At 60.5% G+C, this 13,360-nt stretch overlaps 1 protein-coding gene across 4 annotated transcripts in view; it reads left to right on the top strand.

The window, feature by feature from the left end:
- Positions 1-13,360, top strand: part of LRP1 (LDL receptor related protein 1) — a 91,994-nt gene that overhangs the window by 41,181 nt on the left and 37,453 nt on the right. For all 4 annotated transcript variants that reach the window (XM_087771092.1, XM_087771091.1, XM_087771094.1 and 1 more), the window contains 13 exons: positions 2,599-2,761; positions 4,565-4,787; positions 5,114-5,303; positions 6,747-6,890; positions 7,274-7,510; positions 8,099-8,279; positions 8,761-8,983; positions 9,208-9,397; positions 9,920-10,045; positions 10,684-10,824; positions 11,145-11,270; positions 11,528-11,644; positions 11,809-11,889. In XM_087771092.1, the coding sequence (XP_087627218.1) occupies positions 2,599-2,761; positions 4,565-4,787; positions 5,114-5,303; positions 6,747-6,890; positions 7,274-7,510; positions 8,099-8,279; positions 8,761-8,983; positions 9,208-9,397; positions 9,920-10,045; positions 10,684-10,824; positions 11,145-11,270; positions 11,528-11,644; positions 11,809-11,889 (2,142 nt within the window). The remainder of the gene's footprint in view (positions 1-2,598; positions 2,762-4,564; positions 4,788-5,113; positions 5,304-6,746; positions 6,891-7,273; positions 7,511-8,098; positions 8,280-8,760; positions 8,984-9,207; positions 9,398-9,919; positions 10,046-10,683; positions 10,825-11,144; positions 11,271-11,527; positions 11,645-11,808; positions 11,890-13,360) is intronic.

Genomic DNA, 13,360 nt, shown 5'->3' with positions numbered 1-13,360 from the left:
TGAGCAGGGAGAGAAGGAGCAAGCTGAAAAACAAAAGCCTTTGAGGAGGGTAATGCTTTCCAGCTGCAAAAATACAGCCTGGGAGAAGAGCAAGTGCTTGCGTCACCCCCAGCTCCCTGGCCCAGTGCTGCCCCGCTCAGAGCTGGGGCCTGGCTGGGAGACCCCCAGGAGGACTGGGACCCTCTCCTCTGACAGGGAGAGGCAACCATCGCAGAAATGGCACGAGGGAAGCTGCGAGCGCCAGGAAGCGAGCGGCTAGAAACCTATAGCTTGTTTTGGCCATTTTCCTTTCTGATTCCTGTTTAGCCTTTGAGTGCCGTGTTGGTGAACTTCCTCCCTGTTGGACGGGCTGGACACGGCTCCGGCTCAGTGGGATGCGGCCGGTGAGGTGGCAGCGACTCCGTGACGCCAGGGGCTTTGGGGGAGAGTGACGGGAAAGGAGGACTGAGGTGTGGGTGAGCGCTGGTGATGGGGCGGTGATGGCCAGCCCCCTCTGGGAAGAAGGCAGCGAGGAAAAGCCAAAGCCTGCGGCCAGGGGAGTCCGCGCCCCTGTGCTGGGGGCGAGGGCCTCCGCACCATCCCTCCAGGCGCTCCCTGTCCGCCCCTGCTTGGATCGCTCCCTCAGTCCTGTGACTCTGACTCAGCCGCGCAGGCGCCAGCCAAGACCTGCTTTTTTGGGGAATTCTTGCACATCCCTTTGCTGAAGCATTTCTCACCCAAGCAGGGCTGCGTGCGCGTGGCTCTGCCGCCCCCTCCCCTTGTCAGGGGGGTGAATCAGGGCTGGGGGGTGCAGCAGGGAGGGAGGGTGCTGGTCCAGGCAGCGTGACTCAGGCAGCCCCATCTCAGAGGCAGAGTGCGGCTCTCACATGCCCCACACCACCTCCCTGCCATCCCCGTCCACCTTTTTAGGTGGTTTTCACTCAGTACGAAAACCTCTATTGTCAGCCGGTGTGCGGGTGCCCAGGAGCTCGGTGGAGGGTGCGGGGGCCCTGGCTGGACCAGGAGCCCTGACTTTGCCCCGGCCCCACTGCCAGCTCTGGCATGTTGGGCAGTGTGGGAGGAGCCCTGTGCGGGCCTTTAGCTCGGGTGGTTTGATGCTAATTCCTTGGCTCTGGCTGCTTCCACTTGTTTTTACGAGATGTATCACGCTGGGTGGTGGCTGCAGGCACTGCGGCCTCGCCCTTCCGGAGGGGAGGGCCGTTAGTCACCAGCCGGCCATTACCACCAGCAGGACATCCCCATCCCTGGGGCCATGGCCTTGACATGAAATGTTCAGTGGAGGTGTGAGAGCAAGCGAGTTGGCCTGGATAACTTGGGGACTTGGGGTTTGGGTTTGCGCTCACACAGGTCACCCCCAAACCACTGGGTTGCTCATGAGTTGGGTCTCATCAGAACCCAGGCAGTGCTTCATAGTGCTACAGCAGGGAAGGGCCTGATATCATCAGGCCAAATCCTGCGAGCAGGGGGAGCACGGGGCGTTGCAAAATGTCCTGGCTTGATTCATGTTTTCCCTCCCTCTGTGCTCCCGAGCTTCTGCACTGGTTAATAATTCAGCGGCGTCTGGCCCTGCTCCTCTGGGGCTGTCTGGGTCCTGATGTCCTCGGGGTGGTCGGGCTGTGGGGCTGCTGCTGCTCCCGTCTCATCCCTCCTCTGCCTTGCCCGTGCCGATTGTGAAGCCGAGCCACGGTGCCAGCGCTGTGGTACACCCCCACTGTGCTTTGGGGGTGGTGTGGGGTGTTGGGGGGCACTAACCAAAAGGACGCCAAAGCACTTGGCGTCTCCCAGAGCCTCTGGGAGCTACAGCCCCTCACCCTGGCCTTTGGCCCAGGGCCGGCAGGCGGGGTGGAGGGGGGCGCGTGGAGCAGCGCCAAGCACTGACCTGGTTGCAGGGAAGGAATTCGGGTGCATTGGGTTTATCCAATTTAACAGGCTTTCACTGGTTTAATTAAATACTTAAATGCTGCATGCCAGATGCTGTCTCTCACCTGCTTCTGTGCCCTCTCACAGGCTCGGGGCATCCCTGCGGCTCGGGATTAGCGCTGCCTGCTCTCCTCACACTGTTTTGCCCGAGCGGGGCTCTGCCTGCAGCCCCTGGCTGCTGCGGTCCCTCCCTGCGCTGCCGTGAGCATGGGCTCGGCAGACAGCTGCCATCCCGATGCTGCAGTTTGAGCCTTTTCCCATTCTGTGCTACTTGGCTCTCCAGAACCGGCTTTGCCTCCTCCCTCCTCCAGTGCCCACCTTGCAGAGCCTTCCCCCTGCCTGGGCCAGTGTTCCTGCAGGGTGCTTTTCTGGCTGTGTGTGATGTCTCCGACAGCGCTGCTGCTTGTAGCTGGTGGCAGATCCCATCTCCCTCGGGAGGAGAGGATGGGTTGCTGTGTCGATCCACATGGGGTGACCAGGGCCAGGTCCCTGGTGCAGTGCAGATCACAGTTCCTTCGTGGCTCACACGGCCTCGCTCCTCAGCTATGTTTGTGCTCGAGATGTCTGGGGGGCTGGGAGGTGGTCAGAGACCCCATGCATAGGCACACATGGGGCTCCTGGCTCCCTCCCTCCCTCCCTGCCTAACCTCTCCTCACCCCCCCCTCTCCCATGGCCTAGATGTGGAGCAGATGGCTATTGACTGGCTTACGGGCAACTTCTACTTCGTGGATGACATCGATGACAGGATCTTTGTCTGCAACAAGAATGGAGTCACCTGCGTCACGCTGCTGGACCTGGAGCTGTACAACCCCAAGGGGATAGCGCTGGACCCAGCTATGGGGTAAGAGTTCTGCTTGGGGGTGGGATGGCTCAGCGTTGCTGCCTGGACCTGCACCATCAATTTGGAGAGGTGGAGCAAGCCAGGAGGGTCCAGCTGCTGCAGTTAAGTGGGGTGGCGGGGATGCTGCTGGAGAAGTGACTTGCCTGACTGCGAGGGCCCCTCTGGGCTTTAGCAACGAGTGAATCACAGCATTTTCTCTCCCTCAGCTGAGACTGGGGCCACGTGCTGTAGGGTAGTCATGGCAGCAGTGTTTTAAGCAGTCCACTGGTACCAGCCAGTTTTGGAGGAGATGAAGGTTTGGTCCTTAGAGGTGGGTCAGAGCAGCCCGAGCCTCTGCTCAGCTGGCACTGCACCGGGGCCAGGTGCTGGTGTGGGAGCAGAGACGGACTGGTGCAGCACTGGGGAACATCAGTATCTGAACCTGGGTCTTCTAATTAACTGTTCTTGGTGACAGTTGGCAAGCGTGTGGTCCTTCCCTCTGGGGCTGGTGGGGTCTCTTATACCTGCCTGCCTGTGTCCAGAAGCCCCTCTGTGGAGGGGCACTTCCCACTCCGCTTGCCCTGGGCAGCGGTGTTGCCGGTGCTTGGTCCTGCAGGATGGACCTGGCCAGGCTCAGGACAAGCTGCTGCTTGCAGCTTGTGGCTGCGTGGTTACAGCTTTGCACCAGCTTTCGGGAACAGAGAGTCAGACAGTTGCACTGATCGAGCAGCTCCCCTTGTGCCTATTTATACAGGGTGCTGCGGTCAGATGGCAACTCTCAGGCAGCTGCCTTTTGCAAAATCCCGTGCATGGGGAAGCTGGGATGATGAATCATTGGAGTGGCTCAGGGCATGCATGGCAGCTGCTGGACCCTGGGAGCGGGAGCTCGCGTGGCTGAGGCTGCGGTGGGCAGAGCAGAGCAGCTTTCTGCGAGTGCGATCCGGCCACAGGGCATGTGTGCAGGGGAAATCCCGCTGCCCAGCAGGGAAGTCTGTCTGCCTAACCCGATGGTCCACTCCATCTGAGGGTGCTCACCTGTGCATGCTGCAGGGTCCCAGTGAAACCAGTAAAGAGGACATCACCCCACTCACCTGCTGCTTTCCATGTGGGTGCTTTTGTCCTTGCCTGAATGAAGAGAGCTGATGTTATTGAGCAGAAAATCGGAAGTATTTTTTATAAATAAATAAATATCACATAGCAGCCTGGAGAGAGACTCTGGCCTCGAACAAGGAAGGTGCAGACAAGCCCCCCAGGTGACTGAGTTAAAGTCTCTTGGGTTCTGCAGCAGAGTCCCAGCACGGCCCAGGCGCTCAGGGCAGCGGTGCTGAGCCCCAGCTCTGGGCTGTGCCTTGCTGGGGACGCACTGTGCTAGGAGCTGCTGCCGCAGGCGGGATGGCTCTCAGGCGCAGAGCACGTGGGCAGATGCATCAGGTTGTGTTTTAACATGTCAGCTGGTGGAGGGCCCTGGACCTCTTCCTGGTGACACCAGCAAATCTAGGTTCAAGCTTTTGTCTGCCTGTCTTGGCATCTCTGCCCCGGTTGCTGCGGCTCCTCTGAGCTCCCCCTGCTGCCGTGCCTGGCAGCAGGAGCAGGCAAGTGCTGCCAGCCCTTGGCACAGCTGGGCTGTGCAAGCAGTGAGAAGCTCCCCTGGGCCGTTCCTGGCTGGGAGCTGCTGTCGTGGACCCCAGCCACCCCCATGCCCACGGGGGCAAGCCCGTGTCTGCAGGTGTGAGCGTGCGCCGTCTGTATGTCTGCGTCCTCCCTCTCTCTGGGTCAAACACAACATCCAGGCTCTGAGCTCCTGTGTTTGCCCTTCTCACGCAGCAAAGTGTTCTTCACCGACTACGGGCAGATCCCCAAGGTGGAGCGCTGCGACATGGATGGACAGAACCGCACCAAGCTGGTGGACAGCAAGATCGTCTTCCCCCACGGCATCACCTTGGACTTGGTGAACCGGCTGGTGTACTGGGCTGACGCCTACCTGGACTATATTGAGGTGGTGGATTACGAAGGCAAGAACAGACATACCATCATCCAAGGCATCCTGGTGAGTGGGGCCAGAAGGAGGTTGGGATCGGGGCGGGGGGCTTTATGGCAGCGTGTGCTAGAGGCATGTCTGAGCTTAGCCTGCTGGGGGGCGCTGGTCCACAGGCTTGGCTTTGCTGGTCCAGCAAAGAAAAGGTGTGATCTACTGAACACCAACTGGTCCTGCAGCACCTGCCTGCCAAGCCCAATCTCATGCCCTAAACGGGCTGGGGGCAAGAGCCATAGGGCAGGATCAGGGGCAGGGATTGGGGGCTTTGCATACCTCGGAGCCAGGGTTCTCACGTCTCCTCCTAAATTCCTCATGGACACCTGCATGGTGCTTTCCAGATTGAACACCTCTACGGGCTAACGGTCTTTGAGAACTACCTCTACGCCACCAACTCCGACAATGCCAATGCCCAGCAGAAAACCAGTGTCATCCGGGTCAACCGCTTCAACAGCACCGAGTACCAGGTGGTGACACGGGTGGACAAGGGAGGAGCGCTGCACATCTACCACCAACGGCGCCAGCCCACAGGTGGGACCCCAGCCTGGCAAAAGCAGTTTCTTGGACCCCAAAGGCTGGGTGATGATGGGGACAGGCTGCACCTTCTGAATTCCTTCTCCTAATGAGGCCAGACACCCAGGACAGGTTCACTTGTCCAGGAGCCTCTGCTGGTAGCACCCTGCGGCCCCGAGCAGCCGTGCTCAGCCCAGGCCTGGCCTTGCTGAAACACCTCCAGCTCCCCCCCCCAGCTTGCTCTGTGTGCCTGGGCAGGCAGGCGGCAGCGGGAGCCTTGCTGCAGGGGGCAGCAGCAGAGTGGAGGGTGCTGCCAGAGCCTGCCCAGGGGGGCTGAGTGCCGGGGGGACCAAAATGCACCAGCCCAGGGACAGCGACAGAGGAGCCAGGTGCCCGGCTGTGGTCCGCAGGGACTTCCGGAGCTGCAGTCCCGCTGCCAGTGCTCCTTGGCCAGGGGCTTGTATGGGGTTCCTGCTCCCCAGGCATCTGCGGGGCCAGCCTCTCGCTGGGCTGCCGCACACCCTGGGATGCCCCTGGCCCTCACTATTGCTCCATCTCCTCCTGCAAGAGATGTGGCAGCCGTCCCCGCGAGCCGGGCAGCTGTGCCGTGTGGTTGATCAATCACATGTCGCTGGAGAGCACAGGGACATTGGAGCAGATGCAGCATCTTAAAGTATTAATGGCTCCCTTTTGTGGTGCTGCACGCTCTTGGTCCCTGCTGCCGGCACGTTCGCCCTTCGACCAGAGCCACGTGCACTCCTGGGCACCAAAAGATTTCAAGGGAGTTGAAAGGCTTCAGAGCTGCAGGCACTGTCCCCTCCTCGCATCCATCCCTGTCTGCCTGCTCCACCCTCAGCACCTTTCTGCAGTTAATCAATTTACTCGTTTAAAATCCTCATAGCATCTGCAGCCTGCTTGGCATTTTTCAGAATGTAAAAACAATCAGGAGATTTCCAAGTGGTGAAGGAGTGTGATTAAGGGGGCTCTCCAGGCCAGTGCTGGCTGTCACTGTGCCGGGGCTCATCCTGCCAGGATGAGCACAGAGCGGCCAGGCAGCCCCGCTGTCGCTGTGGCCTCTGAGGGATGGCACGGCAGGACAGAGGCAGCGTGGCCCCGTGGCTGTGGCGGTGTGCTGGGACACACCGTGCTGCTTTCTGCTCCACAGTGATCCTGCATCTTAGGCCGGTCCTTTCCCATCTCTGCATTGTCTGTCCTATGCAATGCTCAGCCCCTGGCTGACTGGCCAGGAGCTCCAGGGAGAAGGAGCCCCTCTAAAACCCAGAGAGCTGCGGTCGGGCTGGCAGCACCCACGAGACCCAGCACCCAGCATCCCTGCAGTTGCAGACTAGTGACCCCTGCCTGCTTGTGCTTCCTGGCTGGCGTTAACCTGTGGCTGGGGAGGACATCTCTGCACTGCTCTGGTTGCCTCTGGCTGCTGGAGCCCACCACTCTGTGTTGCAGTGAGGAGCCATGCCTGTGAGCCGGATCAGTTTGGCAAGCCAGGAGGCTGCTCGGATATCTGCCTCCTCGGGAACAGCCACAAGACCCGAACCTGCCGGTGCCGCTCTGGATTCAGCCTGGGGAGCGATGGGAAGTCCTGCAAAAGTGAGTCCTGGCCCTCCCTGGAGAGCTGCGGGGTGGGGCGAGGGGGCTGGCGGCCGCCCCTCTCTGTGAGGGACTGGGGTGGGCAGAGGTGCTTGTGCCAGATGATTGGGAACACACGGGCCCAGGGCAAGCCGAGCTTTTCAGGGCTCCTTCCCTCCCAGTTGCAAATACACCTTTTCTTCCCGGCCTAAGCTGTTGGCTGCCTGCTGGGCTCTGCAGTCCCTGCAGACCTGCTGGGTACAGGGGCAGGTTGCTGCCGCCTCCTGGCTTCTGTGTTGTAGCTTCAACCCTGCAAAAGCCCCGGTGCTACATGCATTGGGCTGCCCACCCCCAGCGCTGCCCTGGCCTGGCTGGTGGCGATGGCTCTCCCCATCTCTCTGTAGAGCCTGAGCATGAGCTGTTCTTGGTGTACGGGAAGGGGCGTCCGGGCATCATCCGTGGGATGGACATGGGAGCTAAGGTGCCGGATGAGCACATGATCCCCATCGAGAACCTCATGAACCCCCGAGCGCTGGACTTCCACGCTGAGACTGGCTTCATCTACTTTGCTGACACCACCAGCTACCTCATTGGGCGCCAGAAGATTGACGGCACGGAGAGAGAGACCATTCTGAAGGATGGTGCGTTGGCCAAGGGGCCCAGCCTGGTCCCTTCCAAGCGCGGTCAGCCCCCGGGAGCTGGCAGCAGCAGCCGGCAGCACGTTTCCTTGCATAACGGCAGTGCTTCTGTCCTCTCCTTTGCATCTTTGACCCTTAAAACTAAGGTTTGAAGCTGCTCTTCGGGTTTATCTGTAGACTGCTATTGAAAGACAGGTACAGAACACATTGCCCAGCAGAGGCAAGTGAGGGACCCCTGTCTCTGTATGTCCCCCTCCTACCCAAGCTGGCCCACCCTGATCAGTCAGGGCCCCTGGGGCTCAGTGTGGTGGCTGATCCATCTCCATGCTGCCAGGAGTACGTTTGTGTTGCTTCTGGACAAACCAGCCAAGGATGCTCCTGAATTCGGCTTTCTCCAGCCCAGGCTCCCTGTGGCTGTGGTACCTCTGGGGGAGCTGCCTGTACTGGGGCAGGTCGTTCTCTGTCAGTTTGAGTTGGGATTGGGTGGTGCCGAACACACCGTGAATCATACGGGGCTGTCGCTTCCACTTCTTGTCTTCCTGCTGCCACACAGCCCTGGTGATGAGTGCCTGCTTCTGCTTTTCCCCAAAGGTATCCACAATGTGGAAGGGATCGCTGTGGACTGGATGGGGAACAACCTGTATTGGACTGATGATGGCCCCAAAAAGACCATCAGTGTGGCTCGGCTGGAGAAGGCTGCCCAGACGCGGAAGACGCTGATCGAGGGGAAGATGACCCACCCCCGAGCGATCGTGGTGGACCCCCTGAATGGGTGCGGGTGCCTGGGCGGGCAGGGCTGGCTCATGGGAGGGCATGGCTGCTCTTGCCCGCAGTGGGGACCAGCAGACCTGGCGGTTCGGTCCCCAGCTCCGCATGGCTTGTCTGTGCCCTGCTGCATTGCTGAGCGTTCGTGGTGGCTCCTGAGCTGTGACAGCAGGGCCGGGCGGGGCAGCAGCTCCCCATCTCTCCCCCCATCACCACAGTGATGGCAGCAGCTCTGCACTGCACAGCAGCTTCAGCCTGGGCTTGGCGGCACTGGTGTGGCCGGGAGGGCCATTGGGCCATTCCGTTGGGCTGGGGCCTGGCTGTAGGCACAGGGCAGCAGGACCTCCCTGCTGCTTTGTGTCAGCCGTTCTGTGAGCAGCCAGAGTTCACACCTGGTTTGGTGGAGGCAGAGCCAGTTGCTCTTCAGATCAGCGGTGGGATGGGCTCCAAGCTCGTCTGCTTCTGTAACAGCTTAGCATCTGTGGCAGGTGGATGTACTGGACGGACTGGGAAGAGGATCCCAAGGACAGCAAGAGGGGCAAGATCGAGAGAGCCTGGATGGATGGTTCCAACCGCAACATCTTCATCACCTCCAAGACTGTCCTGTGGCCCAACGGGCTGAGCCTGGACATCCCAGCCAAGATCCTCTACTGGGTGGATGCTTTCTATGACCGCATCGAGATGGTCTACCTCAATGGCACGGAGCGGAAGGCAAGTGGAGGCCCCATGGGCTCTCAGATGCTGATTGCTCCTGAGTTGGGGCCATGGGCAGCCGAGCCACTGCCTTGGGTCTGCTCAGTGGGTGGCTGGCCACATTCACCCATGCTCCCCTGCTGCCTGTCCCTTCCTGTCCCTTGCCCTGTCCCACGGTGCGGGGTTTCCCCGGGCACCTGTCCCAGCTAACGATGAGCCTCTCCACCTCCGTGGGCCTGCAGATCGTGTACGAGGGACCTGAGCTGAACCATGCCTTTGGGCTGTGCCACTACAGCAGCTTCCTCTTCTGGACTGAGTACCGCAGCGGCAGCATCTACCGGCTGGATCAGGCCTCCAAGGTGGTGAGCCTGCTCCGGAATGAGCGCCCACCCATCTTCGAGATCCGGATGTATGACGCACAGCAGCAGCAAGGTGCTGGGGCCACCTCTGCCTGGCACCACAGGGACCTGCCACGCACGAGGCAACGGGGGCATTGGAAGAGGGATGGGACTGGGGACTGGGGGCTGAGGAAGTGCCCCACCTAAGCAGCCGCCCCACCTCTTTTTGCTTCCTTTTGGCCATATCCCTGCCTGTCTGTCCATCCCCATGTACCCTGTTTTTCTCTCCATAAACCCTGCTAACACTCATCCCCTGCCCTTCCCGCCTTTCTTTCTCCTGCTCCCTCCCTGCCAGGCTTCCTGGGTATTTCAGCCAGGCTTTGTGTCCCCTGAGGGATCCCCACTGCCTTGCATGGCCTGATAAACTGGGATCTCCAGCTGGTGAGGGATCACCAGTGTCTTGCATGGCCTGATGAACTGGGGTCTCCAGCTGGGTTCCAACTGTGGAGCCTGTTGAGGGAGTCCAGGGGGCTGGGGGCACCCAGCAGCCCTCCATGGGTCAGCAGGGTTCCCTGAGCGCTGAAGTCCCCTTCTCACCCCTGCCTTGCCTCTGCAGTGGGCTCCAACAAGTGCCGCGTAAACAACGGCGGCTGCAGCAGCTTGTGCCTGGCCACCCCCCGGGGCCGTCAGTGTGCCTGTGCCGAGGACCAGATCCTGGGATCAGACTCAGTCACCTGCCAGGGTAGGCTGCCTTGGGGCCCTTTCCCCAAGGGATGAGTGGGGACATGGGGTCTGTGGCTCCACTCTGGCACATCAGCAGCGATGCCTTACGTGGTGGGGGGTTGGCCCAGGGCTCGGGGAGGTGGGTGCTCCCGGCACCTGTGGGAGCCTGCAGACAAATCGCATTACTGGCTCCGGTTCCTCCTCTTGCACGATGGCAGCAGGACAGCCGCCTGCCTGGGGAAGCGGTTGATAATCCCTGGTGGGGATTGCTGCGCTGAAGCTGTGCAGCCGTGTCTGATGCTGCCCACACAGTTGGGGCAGGTTCACTCTGCTGCCAGTGTGGGGGAGAGCCAGGTTCAGGGTTGGGAGTCTGGGTGGTACTGTGCTTCGCTGGCTTAAATGAGAGGGGTGAAGCTCTGCTGGCACAGCCTGTGCATGCAGGCTGAGCCAGGGTCTCTCCCCCTCGATCGTGGGCTGCACCTTCTCGTTTCGTGCTCAGGAGCTGGTACACATGGGCACAAGTGTCTGTGCTCTCAGGGCTGCTGGGCAGTCGTGTAGACATTCTGCCAGCCTGGGGACAGAGAAGTCTTCTTGTTGCTGCCCTGCACTTGGTCACTTGGTTAAAATCATCCCCTCCCTTTGTTTTTCTTTTGCCAGCCAACCCGTCCTACATCCCCCCTCCGCAGTGCCAACCTGGGGAGTTCGCCTGCAAGAACAACCGCTGTATCCAGGAGCGCTGGAAATGTGATGGGGACAACGACTGCCTGGACAACAGTGATGAAGCCCCTGAGCTCTGCCGTGTGTAGCTGCCTTCTACGTGACAGAATAGCAGTTTACATGCTCCTGGGGCAGCAGGATTTGGGCTAAGCTTCCCCCAGATGTGGGGCCAGTGGCTGGGACGGGGCTGGGCAGCCAGGACCCCTGCGTCCCCTCCCTAGCTCTAAGAAGGGAGTGGGCTTGAGTGGTTGAGGGGGGAAGTGGTGATTAGGATCCTGAATCCCCAGTTTGTCTGAGGCTCCCTGCCCTTTTCTCTCTCAGTTTTTCTCTCCACCAGACATGGAGGAGGAATGGGGGTGGGATGGAGAAAGGCAGGTCCTGAGCATGTGTCTCCCCTGCAGACCAGCACACCTGCCCCTCAGACCGTTTCAAGTGCAAGAACAACCGCTGCATCCCCAACCGCTGGCTCTGCGATGGGGACAACGACTGCGGGAACAACGAGGATGAGTCCAACTCCACCTGCTCAGGTGAGGAGCCTGCCTTGTCGGAAGAGAAAGATAGCTCACACTGCTGTGCTGAGCTGCAGCCTTCGCTGTTCCCTGCATGCTGCAGGGCTGAGGCCGAGGTTTCAGGGCCTCGTGTGTCCCTGCTGCTGCCTTGCAGCCAGTTTGGCTTCTGCTCCTGTGACTCACAGGAGCTCTGGGGGGTTTGTTCCCTGCCTTTCCCCCGGCAAAGCAAGGCACTGCCAGCTACTAAAGCTCTTGTCTGTCTCTCCCTGGGTCAGCTCGGACCTGCTCCCCCAACCAGTTCTCCTGTGCCAGTGGGCGCTGCATCCCCATCTCCTGGACATGTGACCTGGACGATGACTGTGGGGACCGCTCCGATGAGTCTGCCTCATGTGGTGAGCTGGGGAGCAGAGTGCTGGGAGCACTGAGAGCACAGGGCCCTGTGGGGGAGCGGTGCTCCTCACCCCACCACAGGGCAGAGGCACTGGTGGGGCCGGGCGTGAGGATTGGGGGACAGGGTGTCTCCCCCACACTGATCGTGCCTCTGCCTCCTCCACAGCCTACCCGACCTGCTTTCCCTTGACGCAGTTCACCTGCAACAACGGGCGCTGCATAAACATCAACTGGCGGTGTGACAACGGTAAGGACCATGGCCCCGCCATTGGGGCTGCCAGGGGAGACGCAGCTGGGGACAGTGAGATCAGACACAGGGGTACCAGCCTGGCAGGGGACCCTGTTCCTGCAAGGGCCACTTCTCAGCCTTGTGCTAAACAGCAGAGCCCGGGCCCTGAAGGAAGGTCATTAGCTGAAGCCGTGAGCGCATCCTGCAACACTGAGACCCACGTTTTCCTTGGCTGCCCTTGGAGGAGCATGTGTTGCAGGAACAGCCTGGCAGGGATCATTTCAGGAGACCTTGGCGTTCTTTGCAAGGTGTCCAAAACTCTGCCCCAGTGCTTGAGACAAGTGTGGAGTGGCCTGTGCTGCTGGCGGGGCTGAGCCAGGTCCCCTAGCCCCAGGGAAGGCAGGAAAGGTCTCCCGGCGAGCTCAGGTCTGGCCTCAGATCTTTCCAGGGCCAGGCCTGGGAGGGAGGATTTGCCCCAAGGCTTCTTTGCTTCCCCACAGGTTTATTTCAGTCTTCCTAGTAGCTCTGCATCATTAGGTTTAATTAGCGGCTTCAGAGCAGGCGAGGCACGTTCAGAGCTGCAGAGTGCACGTGCTGATGCAGAGGGTTAGAGGGGAGCTGCGGGTGCAAGTCTCTCCCTGGGGTCTTCCTGAGCAAGTGGCCTCTTCTTTCTGGGGCAGCCCCACCTCTGAGCCGTCCCTGCCAAGGGACGGTCTCTTTTCCTAGGGATCCAGCAGTGCTGGCAGCCAGGTGCTCACAAAAGTGATGGCCTTGGTGTGGAGCACCTCCGTGCAGCCAAGAGCCTCGCCAGACACCCACAGGACAGGAGCTGCAGCAACAAGGGGCTCCCAGCCCAGCTGCCCTGGGCTCCCCCAGCATCCTCCACTGCTTCTGGTCTCGCCTCCCAGGCCGCTTGGTGTACCTGTGCAGCCTCTGTGTGTCCCTCTCCATGTCAATGTTCACATCCCGGCGTCAGTGTGGTTTTGTGCTGCTCTCTGTGCGTGTGCCATGTTGTATTGTTTTGTTTGTCATTGTGCCCACTCTCCTGTCTGGTTGGTTCTGTGTTTCAGAAAAAGATTGTGGGGATGGCTCTGACGAAAAGAACTGTCCAAAGCCTACCGGTTAGTGCATAGATCAACATGCACCAGACCCCCAACCTGACCCCACACAACCCCCAAACATGCCCCCTTCAGAGTCCTGCAAGCCCCATGGGCTGCTTCTCCAGACACTGGCAATGCCCCCTGCGCTCTCTGGCAACGCCCCCCACTCTCTGGCAATGCCCCCTGCGCTCCAGCAGCGGGAGGGACATGCTGGGTGCTAGGGAGCCAAGCAGCCGTTCCTCCCGGCTCACTGAGTGGAGTTGCTCGGGAAGCTGCTGTTGGTGGGAGCCCGGAGAGGTCAGGGTCTGGAGCTGCAGGAGCTGGGCTGCTGGTGAAGCTCTGCGGCAGCCATCAGTGCCATTGTCCCCGTGCCTGTCATGAGCTCCCCT

This window comes from Nipponia nippon, unplaced genomic scaffold (genome assembly GCF_047370975.1).
Source record: "Nipponia nippon isolate SJK-2023a ecotype South Korea unplaced genomic scaffold, ASM4737097v1 scaffold_35, whole genome shotgun sequence".
Classification (NCBI taxonomy): domain Eukaryota; kingdom Metazoa; phylum Chordata; class Aves; order Pelecaniformes; family Threskiornithidae; genus Nipponia; species Nipponia nippon.
This window is presented reverse-complemented; position numbering and strand designations above follow the sequence as displayed.